This window comes from Ranitomeya variabilis, chromosome 7 (genome assembly GCF_051348905.1).
Source record: "Ranitomeya variabilis isolate aRanVar5 chromosome 7, aRanVar5.hap1, whole genome shotgun sequence".
In the NCBI taxonomy this organism is placed as follows: domain Eukaryota; kingdom Metazoa; phylum Chordata; class Amphibia; order Anura; family Dendrobatidae; genus Ranitomeya; species Ranitomeya variabilis.
Genome location: NC_135238.1, coordinates 248251173 through 248270615, shown reverse-complemented (window position 1 = coordinate 248270615; position 19443 = coordinate 248251173). Strand labels below are relative to the sequence as shown.

Here is a 19443-nt window from a genome sequence, read left to right as displayed (position 1 = left end):
ACACAGACCGTCACCTCCATCATCAGACTGACCCTATATATAATACTGTACATGACATGAAGAACATCGAGCGTCACCCCCATCATCAGACTGACCCTATATATAATACTGTACATAACGTGGAGAACACCGAGCGTCACCCCCATCATCAGACTGACCCTATATATAATACTGTACATGACGTGGAGAACACAGACCGTCACTTCCATCATCAGACTGACCCTATATATAATACTGTACATGACATGGAGAACACCGAGCGTCACCTCCATCATCAGACTGACCCTATATATAATACTGTACATGACATGGAGAACACCGAGCATCACCTCCATCATCAGACTGACCCTATATATAATACTGTACATGACATGGAGAACACCGAGCGTCACCTCCATCATCAGACTGACCCTATAATACTGTACATGACATGGAGAACACCGAGCATCACCTCCATCATCAGACTGACCCTATAATACTGTACATGACATGGAGAACACCGAGCGTCACCTCCATCATCAGACTGACCCTATATATAATACAGTACATGACATGGAGAACACCGAGCGTCACCTCCATCATCAGACTGACCCTATATATAATAATGTACATGACATGGAGAACACCGAGCGTCACCTCCATCATCAGACTGACCCTATATATAATACTGTACATGACGTGGAGAACACCGAGCGTCACCTCCATCAGACTGACCCTATATATAATACTGTACATGACGTGGAGAACACCGAGCGTCACCTCCATCATCAGACTGACCCTATATATAATACTGTACATGACGTGGAGAACACCGAGCGTCACCTCCATCATCAGACTGACCCTATATATAATACTGTACATAACGTGGAGAACACCGAGCGTCACCTCCATCATCAGACTGACCCTATATATAATACTGTACATGACGTGGAGAACACCGAGCGTCACCTCCATCATCAGACTGACCCTATATATAATACTGTACATAACGTGGAGAACACCGAGCGTCACCTCCATCATCAGACTGACCCTATATATAATACTGTACATGACGTGGAGAACACCGAGCGTCACCTCCATCATCAGACTGACTATATATAATACTGTACATGACGTGGAGAACACAGACCGTCACCTCCATCATCAGACTGACCCTATATATAATACTGAACATGACGTGGAGAACACCGAGCGTCACCTCCATCATCAGACTGACCCTATATATAATACTGTACATGACGTGGAGAACACCGAGCGTCACCTCCATCATCAGACTGACCCTATATATAATACTGTACATGGCATCAAGAACACCGAGAGTCACCCCCATCATCAGACTGACCCTATATATAATACTGTACATGACGTGGAGAACACCGAGCGTCACCTCCATCATCAGACTGACCCTATATATAATACTGTACATGACGTGGAGAACACCGAGCGTCACCTCCATCATCAGACTGACTATATATAATACTGTACATGACGTGGAGAACACCGAGCGTCACCTCCATCATCAGACTGACCCTATATATAATACTGTACATGACGTGGAGAACACAGACCGTCACCTCCATCATCAGACTGACCCTATATATAATACTGTACATGACGTGGAGAACACCGAGCGTCACCTCCATCATCAGACTGACCCTATATATAATACTGTACATGACGTGGAGAACACCGAGCGTCACCTCCATCATCAGACTGACCCTATATATAATACTGTACATGACATGGAGAACACCGAGCGTCACCTCCATCATCAGACTGACCCTATATATAATAATGTACATGACGTGGAGAACACAGAGCTTCACTTCCATCATCAGACTGACCCTATATATAATACTGTACATGACGTGGAGAACACAGACCGTCACCTCCATCATCAGACTGACCCTATATATAATACTGTACATGACATGAAGAACATCGAGCGTCACCCCCATCATCAGACTGACCCTATATATAATACTGTACATGACATGGAGAACACCGAGCGTCACCTCCATCATCAGACTGACCCTATATATAATACTGTACATGGCATCAAGAACACCGAGAGTCACCCCCATCATCAGACTGACCCTATATATAATACTGTACATGACATGAAGAACATCGAGCGTCACCTCCATCATCAGACTGACCCTATATATAATACTGTACATGACATGGAGAACACCGAGCGTCACCTCCATCATCAGACTGACCCTATATATAATACTGTACATGGCATCAAGAACACCGAGAGTCACCCCCATCATCAGACTGACCCTATATATAATACTGTACATGACGTGGAGAACACTGAGCGTCACCTCCATCATCAGACTGACCCTATATATAATACTGTACATGACGTGGAGAACACCGAGCGTCACCTCCATCATCAGACTGACTATATATAATACTGTACATGACGTGGAGAACACCGAGCGTCACCTCCATCATCAGACTGACCCTATATATAATACTGTACATGACGTGGAGAACACCGAGCGTCACCTCCATCATCAGACTGACTATATATAATACTGTACATGACGTGGAGAACATCGAGCGTCACCCCCATCATCAGACTGACCCTATATATAATACTGTACATGACGTGGAGAACACCGAGCGTCACCTCCATCATCAGACTGACCCTATATATAATACTGTACATGACGTGGAGAACACCGAGCGTCACCTCCATCATCAGACTGACTCTATATATAATACTGTACATGATATCGAGAACACCGAGCGTCACCTCCATCATCAGACTGACCCTATATATAATACTGTACATGACATGGAGAACACCGAGCGTCACCTCCATCATCAGACTGACTATATATAATACTGTACATGACGTGGAGAACACCGAGCGTCACCTCCATCATCAGACTGACCCTATATATAATACTGTACATGACGTGGAGAACACCGAGCGTCACCTCCATCATCAGACTGACCCTATATATAATACTGTACATGACGTGGAGAACACCGAGCCTCACCTCCATCATCAGACTGACCCTATATATAATACTGTACATAACGTGGAGAACACCGAGCGTCACCTCCATCATCAGACTGACCCTATATATAATACAGTACATGACATGGAGAACACAGACCGTCACCTCCATCATCAGACTGACCCTATATATAATACTGTACATGACTTGGAGAACACCGAGCGTCACCATTATCATCAGACTGACCCTATATATAATACTGTACATGACGTGGAGAACACCGAGCGTCACCTCCATCATCAGACTGACCCTATATATAATACTGTACATGACGTGGAGAACACCGAGCGTCACCCCCATCATCAGACTGACCCTATATATAATACTGTACATGACATCGAGAACACCGAGCGTCACCTCCATCATCAGACTGAATATATATATATAATACTGTACATGACGTGGAGAACACCGAGCGTCACCATCATCATCAGACTGACTCTATATATAATACTGTACATGACGTGGAGAACACCGAGCGTCACCTCCATCATCAGACTGACCCTATATATAATACTGTACATAACGTGGAGAACACCGAGCGTCACCCCCATCAGACTGACCCTATATATAATACTGTACATGACATCGAGAACACCGAGCGTCACCTCCATCATCAGACTGACCCTATATATAATACTGTACATGACATGGAGAACACCGAGCGTCACCTCCATCATCAGACTGACCCTATATATAATACAGTACATGACATGGAGAACACCGAGCGTCACCTCCATCATCAGACTGACCCTATATATAATACTGTACATAACGTGGAGAACACCGAGCGTCACCTCCATCATCAGACTGACCCTATATATAATACTGTACATGACATGGAGAACACCGAGCGTCACCTCCATCATCAGACTGACCCTATATACAATACTGTACATGACATGGAGAACACCGAGCGTCACCTCCATCATCAGACTGACCCTATATATAATACTGTACATGACGTGGAGAACACCGAGCGTCACCTCCATCATCAGACTGACCCTATATATAATACTGTACATGACGTGGAAAACACCGAGCGTCACCTCCATCATCAGACTGACCCTATATATAATACTGTACATGACGTGGAAAACACCGAGCGTCACCTCCATCATCAGACTGACCCTATATATAATACTGTACATGACTTGGAGAACACCGAGCGTCACCATTATCATCAGACTGACCCTATATATAATACTGTACATGACGTGGAGAACACCGAGCGTCACCTCCATCATCAGACTGACCCTATAATACTGTACATGACATGGAGAACACCGAGCGTCACCTCCATCATCAGACTGACCCTATATATAATACTGTACATAACGTGGAGAACACCGAGCGTCACCTCCATCATCAGACAGACCCTATATATAATACAGTACATGACATGGAGAACACAGACCGTCACCTCCATCATCAGACTGACCCTATATATAATACTGTACATGACTTGGAGAACACCGAGCGTCACCATTATCATCAGACTGACCCTATATATAATACTGTACATGACGTGGAGAACACCGAGCGTCACCTCCATCATCAGACTGACCCTATATATAATACTGTACATGACGTGGAGAACACCGAGCGTCACCCCCATCATCAGACTGACCCTATATATAATACTGTACATGACATCGAGAACACCGAGCGTCACCTCCATCGTCAGACTGAATATATATATATAATACTGTACATGACGTGGAGAACACAGACCGTCACCTCCATCATCAGACTGACCCTATATATAATACTGTACATGACGTGGAGAACACCGAGCGTCACCTCCATCATCAGACTGACCCTATATATAATACTGTACATGACATGGAGAACACCGAGCGTCACCTCCATAATCAGACTGACCCTATATATAATACTGTAGATGACATGGAGAACACCGAGCGTCACCTCCATCATCAGACTGACCCTATATATAATACTGTAGATGACATGGAGAACACCGAGCGTCACCTCCATAATCAGACTGACCCTATATATAATACTGTAGATGACATGGAGAACACAGAGCGTCACCTTCATCATCAGATTGACCCTATATATAATACTGTACATAACGTGGAGAACACCGAGCGTCACCTCCATCATCAGACTGACCCTATATATAATACTGTACATGACATTGAGAACACCGAGCGTCACCTCCATCATCAGACTGACCCTATATATAATACTGTACATGACGTGGAGAACACCGAGCGTCACCTCCATCATCAGACTGACCCTATATATAATACTGTACATGACATGGAGAACACCGAGCGTCACCTCCATAATCAGACTGACCCTATATATAATACTGTAGATGACATGGAGAACACCGAGCGTCACCTCCATCATCAGACTGACCCTATATATAATACTGTACATGACATGGAGAACACCGAGCGTCACCTCCATAATCAGACTGACCCTATATATAATACTGTAGATGACATGGAGAACACAGAGCGTCACCTTCATCATCAGATTGACCCTATATATAATACTGTACATAACGTGGAGAACACCGAGCGTCACCTCCATCATCAGACTGACCCTATATATAATACTGTACATGACATGGAGAACACCGAGCATCACCTCCATCATCAGACTGACCCTATAATACTGTACATGACATGGAGAACACCGAGCATCACCTCCATCATCAGACTGACCCTATAATACTGTACATGACATGGAGAACACCGAGCGTCACCTCCATCAGACTGACCATATTATATAATATTGTACATGACATGGAGAACACCTAGCGTCACCTCCATCATCAGACTGACCCTATATATAATACTGTACATGACATTGAGAACACCGAGCGTCACCTCCATCATGAGACTGACCATATATATAATACTGTACATGACGTGGAGAACACCGAGCATCACCTCCATCATCAGACTGACCCTATAATACTGTACATGACATGGAGAACACCGAGCGTCACCTCCATCATCAGACTGACCCTATATATAATACTGTATATGACATGGAGAACACAGACCGTCACCTCCATCATCAGACTGACCCTATATATAATACTGTACATGACGTGGAGAACACCGAGCGTCACCTCCATCATCAGACTGACCCTATATATAATACTGTACATGACATGGAGAACACCGAGCGTCACCTCCATCATCAGACTGACCCTATATATAATACTGTACATGACGTCGAGAACACCGAGCGTCACCTCCATCATCAGACTGACCCTATATATAATACTGTACATGACATGGAGAACACCGAGCGTCACCTCCATCAGACTGACCCTATATATAATACTGTACATGACGTGGAAAACACCGAGCGTCACCTCCATCATCAGACTGACCCTATATATAATACCGTACAGGATGTGGAGAACACCGAGCGTCACCTCCATCATCAGACTGACCCTATATATAATACTGTACATGACATGGAGAACACCGAGCATCACCTCCATCATCAGACTGACCCTATAATACTGTACATGACATGGAGAACACCGAGCGTCACCTCCATCATCAGACTGACCCTATATATAATACTGTACATGACGTGGAGAACACCGAGCGTCACCTCCATCATCAGACTGACCCTATATATAATACTGTACATGACGTGGAAAACACCGAGCGTCACCTCCATCATCAGACTGACCCTATATATAATACTGTACATGACATGGAGAACACCGAGCGTCACCTCCATCATCAGACTGACCCTATATATAATACTGTACATGACATGGAGAACACCGAGCATCACCTCCATCATCAGACTGACCCTATAATACTGTACATGACATGGAGAACACCGAGCATCACCTCCATCATCAGACTGACCCTATAATACTGTACATGACATGGAGAACACCGAGCGTCACCTCCATCATCAGACTGACCCTATATATAATACTGTACATGACGTGGAGAACACCGAGAGTCACCTCCATCATCAGACTGACCCTATATATAATACTGTACATGAGATGGAGAACACCGAGCGTCACCTCCATCATCAGACTGACCCTATATATAATACTGTACATGACATGGAGAACACCGAGCGTCACCTCCATCATCACACTGACCCTATATATAATACTGTACATGACATGGAGAACACCGAGCGTCACCTCCATCATCAGACTGACCCTATATATAATACTGTACATGACATGGAGAACACCGAGCGTCACCTCCATCATCAGACTGACCCTATATATAATACTGTACATGACATGGAGAACACCGAGCGTCACCTCCATCATCAGACTGACCCTATATATAATACTGTACATGACATGGAGAACACCGAGCATCACCTCCATCATCAGACTGACCCTATAATACTGTACATGACATGGAGAACACCGAGCGTCACCTCCATCATCAGACTGACCATATTATATAATATTGTACATGACATGGAGAACACCTAGCGTCACCTCCATCATCAGACTGACCCTATATATAATACTGTACATGACGTGGAGAACACCGAGAGTCACCTCCATCATCAGACTGACCCTATATATAATACTGTACATGAGATGGAGAACACCGAGCGACACCTCCATCATCAGGCTGACTCTATATATAATACTGTACATGATGTTTTGAACACCGAGCGTCACCTCCATCATCAGACTGACCCTATATGTAATACTGTACATGACATGGAGAACACCGAGCGACACCTCCATCATCAGACTGACTCTATATATAATACTGTACATGACGTGGAGAACACCGAGCGTCACCTCCATCAGATTGACCCTATATATAATACTGTATATGATGTTTTGAACACCGAGCGTCACCTCCATCATCAGACTGACCCTATATATAATACAGTACATGACGTGGAGAACACCGAGCGTCACCTCCATCATCATCAGACTGACCCTATATATAATACTGTACATGACATGGAGAACACCGAGCGTCACCTCCATCATCAGACTGACCCTATATATAATAATGTACATGACGTGGAGAACACCCAGCGTCACCTCCATCAGATTGACCCTATATATAATACTGTACATGATGTTTTGAACACCGAGCGTCACCTCCATCATCAGACTGACCCTATATGTAATACTGTACATGACATGGAGAACACCGAGCGTCACCTCCATCATCAGACTGACTCTATATATAATACTGTACATGACATGGAGAACACCGAGCGTCACCTCCATCATCATCAGACTGACCCTATGTATAATACTGTACATGACATGGAGAACACCGAGCGTCACCTCCATCATCAGACTGACCCTATATATAATACTGTACATGACGTGGAGAACACCGAGCGTCACCTCCATCATCAGACTGACCCTATATAATACTGTACATGACATGGAGAACACCGAGCGTCACCTCCATCATCAGACTGACCCTATATATAATACTGTACATGACATCGAGAACACCGAGCGTCACCTCCATCATCAGACTGACCCTATATATAATACTGTACATGACATGGAGAACACCGAGCGTCACCTCCATCATCAGACTGACTCTATATATAATACTGTACATGACGTGGAGAACACCGAGCGCCACATCCATCACCAGACTGACCCTATATATAATACTGTACATGACATGGAGAACACCGAGCGTCACCTCCATCATCAGGCTGACTCTATATATAATACTGTACATGATGTTTTGAACACCGAGCGTCACCTCCATCATCAGACTGACCCTATATGTAATACTGTACATGACATGGAGAACACCGAGCGACACCTCCATCATCAGACTGACTCTATATATAATACTGTACATGACGTGGAGAACACCGAGCGTCACCTCCATCATCATCAGACTGACCCTATGTATAATACTGTACATGACGTGGAGAACACCAAGCGTCACCTCCATCATCAGACTGACCCTATATAATACTGTACATGACATGGAGAACACCGAGCGTCACCTCCATTATCAGACTGACCCTATATATAATACTGTACATGACATGGAGAACACCGAGCGTCACCTCCATCATCAGACTGACTCTATATATAATACTGTACATGACGTGGAGAACACCGAGCGCCACATCCATCACCAGACTGACCCTATATATAATACTGTGCATGACATGGAGAACACCGAGCGTCACCTCCATCATCAGACTGACCCTATATATAATACTGTGCATGACATGGAGAACACCGAGCGTCACCTCCATCATCAGACTGACCCTATATATAATACTGTGCATGACATGGAGAACACCGAGCGTCACCTCCATCATCAGACTGACCCTATATATAATACTGTACATGACGTGGAGAACACCGAGAGTCACCTCCCTCATCAGACTGACCCTATATATAATACTGTACATGAGATGGAGAACACCGAGCGTCACCTCCATCATCAGACTGACCCTATATATAATACTGTACATGACGTGGAGAACACCGAGCGTCACCTCCCTCATCAGACTGACCCTATATATAATACTGTACATGACATGGAGAACACCGAGCGTCACCTCCATCATCAGACTGACCCTATTTATAATACTGTACATGACGTGGAGAACACCGAGAGTCACCTCCATCATCAGACTGACCCTTTATATAATACTGTACATGAGATGGAGAACACCGAGCGTCACCTCCATCATCAGACTGACCCTATATATAATACTGTACATGACGTGGAGAACACCGAGAGTCACCTCCCTCATCAGACTGACCCTATATATAATACTGTACATGAGATGGAGAACACCGAGCGTCACCTCCATCATCAGACTGACCCTATATATAATACTGTACATGACGTGGAGAACACCGAGCATCACCTCCCTCATCAGACTGACCCTATATATAATACTGTACATGACATGGAGAACACCGAGCGTCACCTCCATCATCAGGCTGACCCTATATATAATACTGTACATGACATGGAGAACACCGAGCGTCACCTCCATCATCAGACTGACCCTATATATAATACTGTACATGACATGGAGAACACCGAGCGTCACCTCCATCATCAGACTGACCCTATATATAATACTGTACATGACGTGGAGAACACCGAGCGTCACCTCCCTCATCAGACTGACCCTATATATAATACTGTACATGACATGGAGAACACCGAGCGTCACCTCCATCATCAGACTGACCCTATATATAATACTGTACATGACGTGGAGAACACCGAGCGTCACCTCCCTCATCAGACTGACCCTATATAATACTGTACATGACGTGGAGAACACCGAGCGTCACCTCCATCATCAGACTGACCCTATATATAATACTGTACATGACATGGAGAACACCGAGCGTCACCTCCATCATCAGACTGACCCTATATATAATACAGTACATGACGTGGAGAACACCGAGCGTCACCTCCATCATCATCAGACTGACCCTATATATAATACTGTACATGACATGGAGAACACCGAGCGTCACCTCCATCATCAGACTGACCCTATATATAATAATGTACATGACGTGGAGAACACCCAGCGTCACCTCCATCAGATTGACCCTATATATAATACTGTACATGATGTTTTGAACACCGAGCGTCACCTCCATCATCAGACTGACCCTATATGTAATACTGTACATGACATGGAGAACACCGAGCGTCACCTCCATCATCAGACTGACTCTATATATAATACTGTACATGACATGGAGAACACCGAGCGTCACCTCCATCATCATCAGACTGACCCTATGTATAATACTGTACATGACATGGAGAACACCGAGCGTCACCTCCATCATCAGACTGACCCTATATATAATACTGTACATGACGTGGAGAACACCGAGCGTCACCTCCATCATCAGACTGACCCTATATAATACTGTACATGACATGGAGAACACCGAGCGTCACCTCCATCATCAGACTGACCCTATATATAATACTGTACATGACATCGAGAACACCGAGCGTCACCTCCATCATCAGACTGACCCTATATATAATACTGTACATGACATGGAGAACACCGAGCGTCACCTCCATCATCAGACTGACTCTATATATAATACTGTACATGACGTGGAGAACACCGAGCGCCACATCCATCACCAGACTGACCCTATATATAATACTGTACATGACATCGAGAACACCGAGCGTCACCTCCATCATCAGACTGACCCTATATATAATACTGTACATGACATCGAGAACACCGAGCGTCACCTCCATCATCAGACTGACCCTATATATAATACTGTACATGACATCGAGAACACCGAGCGTCACCTCCATCATCAGACTGACCCTATATATAATACTGTACATGACATGGAGAACACCGAGCGTCACCTCCATCATCAGGCTGACTCTATATATAATACTGTACATGATGTTTTGAACACCGAGCGTCACCTCCATCATCAGACTGACCCTATATGTAATACTGTACATGACATGGAGAACACCGAGCGACACCTCCATCATCAGACTGACTCTATATATAATACTGTACATGACGTGGAGAACACCGAGCGTCACCTCCATCATCATCAGACTGACCCTATGTATAATACTGTACATGACGTGGAGAACACCAAGCGTCACCTCCATCATCAGACTGACCCTATATAATACTGTACATGACATGGAGAACACCGAGCGTCACCTCCATTATCAGACTGACCCTATATATAATACTGTACATGACATGGAGAACACCGAGCGTCACCTCCATCATCAGACTGACTCTATATATAATACTGTACATGACGTGGAGAACACCGAGCGCCACATCCATCACCAGACTGACCCTATATATAATACTGTACATGACATGGAGAACACCGAGCGTCACCTCCATCATCAGACTGACCCTATATATAATACTGTGCATGACATGGAGAACACCGAGCGTCACCTCCATCATCAGACTGACCTTATATATAATATTGTACATGACGTGGAGAACACCGAGCGTCACCCCCATCATCAGACTGACCCTATATATAATACTGTACATGACGTGGAGAACACCGAGCGTCACCTCCATCATCAGACTGACCCTATATATAATACTGTACATGACATGGAGAATACTGAGAGTCACCTCCATCATCAGACTGACCCTATATATAATACTGTACATAACGTGGAGAACAACGAGCGTCACCTCCATCATCAGACTGACCCTATATATAATACTGTACATAACGTGGAGAACAACGAGCGTCACCTCCATCATCAGACTGACCCTATATATAATATTGTACATGACGTGGAGAACACCGAGAGTCACCTCCATCATCAGACTGACCCTATATATAATACTGTACATGAAGTGGAGAACACCGAGCGTCACCTCCATCATCAGACTGACCCTATATATAATACTGTACATAACGTGGAGAACACCGAGCGTCACCTCCATCATCAGACTGACCCTATATATAATACTGTACATGACGTGGAGAACACCGAGCGTCACCTCCATCATCAGACTGACCCTATATATAATACTGTACATGACATGGAGAACACCGAGCGTCACCTCCATCATCAGACTGACCCTATATAATACTGTACATGACGTGGAGAACACCGAGCGTCACCTCCATCATCAGACTGACCCTATATAATACTGTACATGACATGGAGAACACCGAGCGTCACCTCCATCATCAGACTGACCCTATATATAATACTGTACATGACGTGGAAAACACCGAGCGTCACCTCCATCATCAGACTGACCCTATATATAATACTGTACATGACATGGAGAACACCGAGCCTCACCTCCATCATCAGACTGACCCTATATATAATACTGTACATGACGTGGAGAACAACGAGCGTCACCTCCATCATCAGACTGACCCTATATATAATACTGTACATGACGTGGAGAACACCGAGCGTCACCTCCATCATCAGGCTGACTCTATATATAATACTGTACATGACGTGGAGAACACCGAGCGTCACCTCCATCATCAGACTGACCCTATATATAATACTGTACATGACGTGGAGAACACCGAGCGTCACCTCCATCATCAGACTGACCCTATATATAATACTGTACATGACATGGAGAACACCGAGCGTCACCTCCATCATCAGACTGACCCTATATATAATACTGTACATGACGTGGAGAACACCGAGCGTCACCTCCATCATCAGACTGACCATATATATAATACCGTACAGGATGTGGAGAACACCGAGCGTCACCTCCATCATCAGACTGACCATATATATAATACCGTACAGGATGTGGAGAACACCGAGCGTCACCTCCATCATCAGACTGACCCTATATATAATACTGTACATGACATGGAGAACACCGAGCGTCACCTCCATCATCAGACTGACCATATATATAATACCGTACAGGATGTGGAGAACACCGAGCGTCACCTCCATCATCAGACTGACCCTATATACAGTGGGTATGGAACGTATTCAGACCCCTTTACATTTTTCACTCTGTTTCATTGCAGCCATTTTGTAAATTCTATAAAGTTCATTTTTTCTCATTAATGTACACTCTGCACCCCATCTTGACTGAAAAAAAAAAAACAAAGATGTAGAAATTTTTACAAATTTAATAAAAAAGAAAAACTGAACTATCACATGGTCATAATTCTTCAGCCCCTTTACTCAGTATTGATAGAAGCCCCTTTTGAGCTAGTACGGCCATGAGTCTTCTTGGGAACGATGCAACAAGTTTTCACCCCTGGATTTGGGGATCCTCGGCCATTCTTCCTTGCAGATCCTCTCCACTTCCGTCAGGTTGGATGGTGAATGTTGGTGGACGTCATTCTCAGGTCTCTCCAGAGATGCTCCATTGGGTTTAGGTCAGGGCTCTGGCTGGGCCGGTCAGGAATGGTCACAGAGTTGTTCTGAAGCTGCTCCTTTGTTGTTAAAGTTGTGTGCTTAGGGTCATTGTCTTGTTGCAAGGTGAACCTTCAGCCAAGTCTAAGGTCCAGAGCACTCTGGAAGAGGTTTTCATCCAGGATATCTCTGCACTTGGCCACATTCATGTTTCCTTCAATAGCAACCAGTCGTCCTGTCACTGCAGCTGAAAACACCCCCATATTATGATGCTGCCACCACCATGTTTCACTGTAGGGATTGTATTGGGCAGGTGATGAGCAGTGCCTGGTTTTCCCCACACATACCGCTTAGAATTATCACCAAAATGGTCTATCTTCGTCTCATGAGACCAGAGAATCTTATTTCTCATAGGCTGGGAGTCCTTGATGTGTTTTTTAGCAAACTCTATGCGGCTTTCATATGTCTTACACTGAGGAGAGGCTTCCGTTGGGCCACTCTGCCATAAAGGCCCTACTGGTGGAGGGTTGCAGTGATAGGTGACTTTGTGGGACTTTCTCCCATCTCCCTACTGCATCTCTGGAGCTCAGCCGCAGTGATCTTGGGGTTCTTCTTTACCTCTCACCAAGGCTCTTCTCCCATGATTGCTCAGTTTGGCTGGATGGCCAGGTCTAGGGAGACTTCTGGTGGTCCTAATCTTCTTCCATTTAAGGATTATGGGGGCCACTGTGCTCTAAGGAATCTTGAGTACTGCAGAAATTCTGTTGTAACCTTGACCAGATCTGTGCCTTGCCACGATTCTGTCTCTGAGCTCCTTGGCCAGTTCCTTTGGCCTCATGATTCTCCTTTGGTCTGACATGCGCTGTGAGCTGTAAGGTCTTATAAAGACAGGTGTGCGCCTTTCAAAATCAAGTCCTATCAGTTTATTTATACACAGCTGGACTCCAATGAAGGAGTAGAACCATCTCAAGGAGGATCACAAGGAAATGGACAGCGTGTGACTTAAATATGAGCGTCTGAGCAAAGGGGCTGAAGACTTATGAACAGGTGATATTTCAGTTTTTCTTTTTCTTTTTTAGTTTGCAAAAATTTCTACATTTGATTTTTCCAGTCAAGATGAGGTGCAGAGTGGACATTAATGATAAAAAAAGACCTTTTTTTAATTTACCAAATGGCTGCAATGAAACAAAGAGTGAAAGATTTAAAGGGGTCTGAATACTTTCCGTATCCACTGTATAATACTATACATGACAAGCAAAGCCCTGAGCGTCGTTCTGAGGACACAGGTGACAAATGTGAATCCATCTGTGGGGGGCTCGGTTTTCTGGGGGTGTCACGCCCATTAGGCGAGATCGGTGCGAAGATCTGGCGATTTGTCCTGGTAGCAACACAGCGAGGAGAAATCTCAGAGTGAACAAATACGACATGAAATGCACAAAGTGTCCAGTAATCACCAGCACCGTCGCTCCCTTGTACTCGCAGCACAGCCACTAATGGACGTGTAACAACAGCGAGAGGGAGGAAGACATTGGGGGAAGCAAAGGTGCAGAGGAAATGAGAGGAGCAGCAATGCTGGGGCGCAGTGATCAAGGTGCAGCACCGGAACAGTAACACTGGGGCGCAGTGATCGGGGAGCAGCACCGGAGCAATAACACTGGGGCGCAGTGACCGGGGAGCAGCACAGGAACAATAACACTGGGGCGCAGTGATCGGGGAGCAGCACAGGAACAATAACACTGGGGCGCAGTGATCGGGGAGCAGCACAGGAGCAATAACACTGGGGCGCAGTGACCGGGGCGCAGCACAGGAGCAATAACACTGGGGCGCAGTGATCGGGGAGCAGCACAGGAGCAATAACACTGGGGCGCAGTGATCGGGGCACAGCACAGGAGCAATAACACTGGGGCGCAGTGATCGGGGAGCAGCACAGGAACAGTAACACTGGGGCGCAGTGATCGGGGAGCAGCACAGGAGCAATAACACTGGGGCGCAGTGACCGGGGCACAGCACAGGGGCAGTAACACTGGGGCGCAGTGACCGGGGCACAGCACAGGGGCAGTAACACTGGGGCGCAGTGATCGGGGAGCAGCACAGGAACAATAACACTGGGGCGCAGTGATCGGGGAGCAGCACAGGAGCAATAACACTGGGGCGCAGTGACCGGGGCGCAGCACAGGAGCAATAACACTGGGGCGCAGTGACCGGGGCACAGCACAGGGGCAGTAACACTGGGGCGCAGTGATCGGGGAGCAGCACAGGAACAGTAACACTGGGGCGCAGTGATCGGGGCGCAGCACAGGGGCAGTAACACTGGGGCGCAGTGATCGGGGAGCAGCACAGGAACAATAACACTGGGGCGCAGTGATCGGGGAGCAGCACAGGAGCAGTAACACTGGGGAGCAGTGACCGGGGCGCAGCACAGGAGCAATAACACTGGGGCGCAGTGACCGGGGCACAGCACAGGGGCAGTAACACTGGGGCGCAGTGACCGGGGAGCAGCACAGGAACAGTAACACTGGGGCGCAGTGATCGGGGAGCAGCACAGGAACAGTAACACTGGGGCGCAGTGATCGGGGCGCAGCACAGGGGCAGTAACACTGGGGCGCAGTGATCGGGGAGCAGCACAGGAACAATAACACTGGGGCGCAGTGATCGGGGAGCAGCACAGGAGCAGTAACATTGGGGCGCAGTGATCAGGGTGCAGCACAGGAGCAGTAACATTGGGGGCAGTGATCGGGGCGCAGCACCGGCGCAATAACATTGGGGCGCAGCACAGGAGCAGTAACATTGGGGGCAGTGATCAGGGCGCAGCACAGGAGCAGTAACATTGGGGGGCAGTGATCGGGGTGCAGCAGAGGAGCAGTAACATTGGGGCGCAGTGATCGGGGTCCAGCACAGGAGCAGTAACATTGGGGGCAGTGATCGGGGCGCAGCACCGGCGCAATAACATTGGGGCGCAGCACAGGAGCAGTAACATTGGGGGCAGTGATCAGGGCGCAGCACAGGAGCAGTAACATTGGGGCGCAGCACAGGGGCAGTAACATTGGGGTGCAGTGATCGGGGAGCAGCACAGGAGCAGTAACATTGGGGGGCAGTGATCGGGGTGCAGCACAGGAGCAGTAACATTGGGGCGCAGTGATCGGGGTGCAGCACAGGGGCAGTAACATTGGGGCGCAGTGATCGGGGAGCAGCACAGGGGCAGTAACATTGGGGGGCAGTGATCAGGGTGCAGCACAGGGGCAGTATCATTGGGGCGCAGTGATCAGGGTGCAGCACAGGAGCAGTAACATTGGGGGCAGTGATCGGGGCGCAGCACCGGCGCAATAACATTGGGGCGCAGCACAGGAGCAGTAACATTGGGGGCAGTGATCAGGGCGCAGCACAGGAGCAGTAACATTGGGGCGCAGCACAGGGGCAGTAACATTGGGGTGCAGTGATCGGGGAGCAGCACAGGAGCAGTAACATTGGGGGGCAGTGATCGGGGTGCAGCACAGGAGCAGTAACATTGGGGCGCAGTGATCGGGGTGCAGCACAGGGGCAGTAACATTGGGGCGCAGTGATCGGGGAGCAGCACAGGGGCAGTAACATTGGGGGGCAGTGATCAGGGTGCAGCACAGGGGCAGTAACATTGGGGCGCAGTGATCAGGGTGCAGCACAGGAGCAGTAACATTGGGGGCAGTGATCGGGGCGCAGCACCGGCGCAATAACATTGGGGCGCAGCACAGGAGCAGTAACATTGGGGGCAGTGATCAGGGCGCAGCACAGGAGCAGTAACATTGGGGCGCAGTGATCGGGGTCCAGCACAGGAGCAGTAACATTGGGGGCAGTGATCGGGGCGCAGCACAGGAGCAGTAACATTGGGGCGCAGTGATCGGGGTCCAGCACAGGAGCAGTAACATTGGGGGCAGTGATCGGGGCGCAGCACAGGAGCAGTAACATTGGGGCGCAGCACAGGGGCAGTAACATTGGGGTGCAGTGATCGGGGAGCAGCACAGGAGCAGTAACATTGGGGGGCAGTGATCGGGGTGCAGCACAGGAGCAGTAACATTGGGGGCAGTGATCGGGGTGCAGCACAGGGGCAGTAACATTGGGGCGCAGTGATCGGGGTGCAGCACAGGGGCAGTATCATTGGGGCGCAGTGATCGGGGTGCAGCACAGGGGCAGTATCATTGGGGCGCAGTGATCGGGGTGCAGCACAGGGGCAGTATCATTGGGGCGCAGTGATCGGGGTGCAGCACAGGGGCAGTATCATTGGGGCGCAGTGATCGGGGAGCAGCACAGGGGCAGTAACATTGGGGCGCAGTGATCGGGGTGCAGTACAGGCGCAGTATCATTGGGGCGCAGTGATCGGGGTGCAGCACAGGAGCAGTAACATTGGGGCGCAGTGATCGGGGTGCAGCACAGGGGCAGTAACATTGGGGGGCAGTGATCGGGGTGCAGCACAGGGGCAGTAACATTGGGGCGCAGTGATCGGGGTGCAGCACAGGGGCAGTAACATTGGGGCGCAGTGATCGGGGTGCAGTACAGGAGCAGTATCATTGGGGCGCAGTGATCGGGGTGCAGCACAGGAGCAGTAACATTGGGGCGCAGTGATCGGGGTGCAGTACAGGAGCAGTATCATTGGGGCGCAGTGATCGGGGAGCGGCACAGGGGCAGTAACATTGGGGCGCAGTGATCGGGGAGCAGCACAGGGGCAGTAACATTGGGGCGCAGTGATCGGGGTGCAGCACAGGGGCAGTAACATTGGGGGGGGGGAGCGGAGGAGTCGGGAGGGTTCAGGGAAGCACAATGGGAATTCCGGGGGCGCACACTTGGGGGCGGGGGTCTCTCACCTGTGCTCAGCAGCCCCCAGAAGGTCGCACACAGCAGTTGGACCCACATGCTCCGGTCCTGCCGCTCACACATCCATCCTCCCGGCCGCTCCGCTGACGAACTCTCGAGGTCTCCGCTGTCAGCCGCATCTCCAGCTCTGCCGGTCCCACCCCCTATACGTCACAGATGGGCGGAGCCAACGACTTGTGTATCTGACTACATATAAAGAGCGACTGACAACCCCCGATCCGACCGCTGCAGCCAATCATCATTCTGGGGACCGAGATTATCCCACAAAGCGACCTGGTGTCGGAGTTACATTATTTGGGGTCTGGTGTCGGAGTTACATTATTTGGGGTCTGGTGTCGGGGTTACATTATTTGGGGGTCTGGTGTCGGGGTTACATTATTTGGGGTCTGGTGTCGGGGTTACATTATTTGAGGTCTGGTGTCGGGGTTACATTATTTGAGGTCTGGTGTCGGGGTTACATTATTTGGGGGTCTGGTGTCGGGGTTACATTATTTGGGGTCTGGTGTCGGAGTTACATTATTTGGAGGTCTGGTGTCGGAGTTACATTATTTGGGGTCTGGTGTCGGGGTTACATTATTTGGGGGTCTGGTGTCGGGGTTACATTATTTGGGGTCTGGTGTCGGAGTTACATTATTTGGGGGTCTGGTGTCGGGGTTACATTATTTGAGGTCTGGTGTCGGGGTTAC

At 47.9% G+C, this 19443-nt stretch overlaps 2 protein-coding genes across 2 annotated transcripts in view; one reads left to right on the top strand and one right to left on the bottom strand.

Annotated features, from left to right (window-relative positions):
* Positions 1-18905, bottom strand: part of LYPD1 (LY6/PLAUR domain containing 1) — an 84175-nt gene extending 65270 nt beyond the window's left edge. The window contains exon 1 of the mRNA XM_077273434.1: positions 18748-18905. Within this exon, the coding sequence (XP_077129549.1) occupies positions 18748-18820 (73 nt within the window). The 5' untranslated portion in view covers positions 18821-18905. The remainder of the gene's footprint in view (positions 1-18747) is intronic.
* Positions 1-19443, top strand: part of GPR39 (G protein-coupled receptor 39) — a 264976-nt gene that overhangs the window by 233628 nt on the left and 11905 nt on the right. The gene's annotated exons all lie outside the window — the stretch shown is intronic.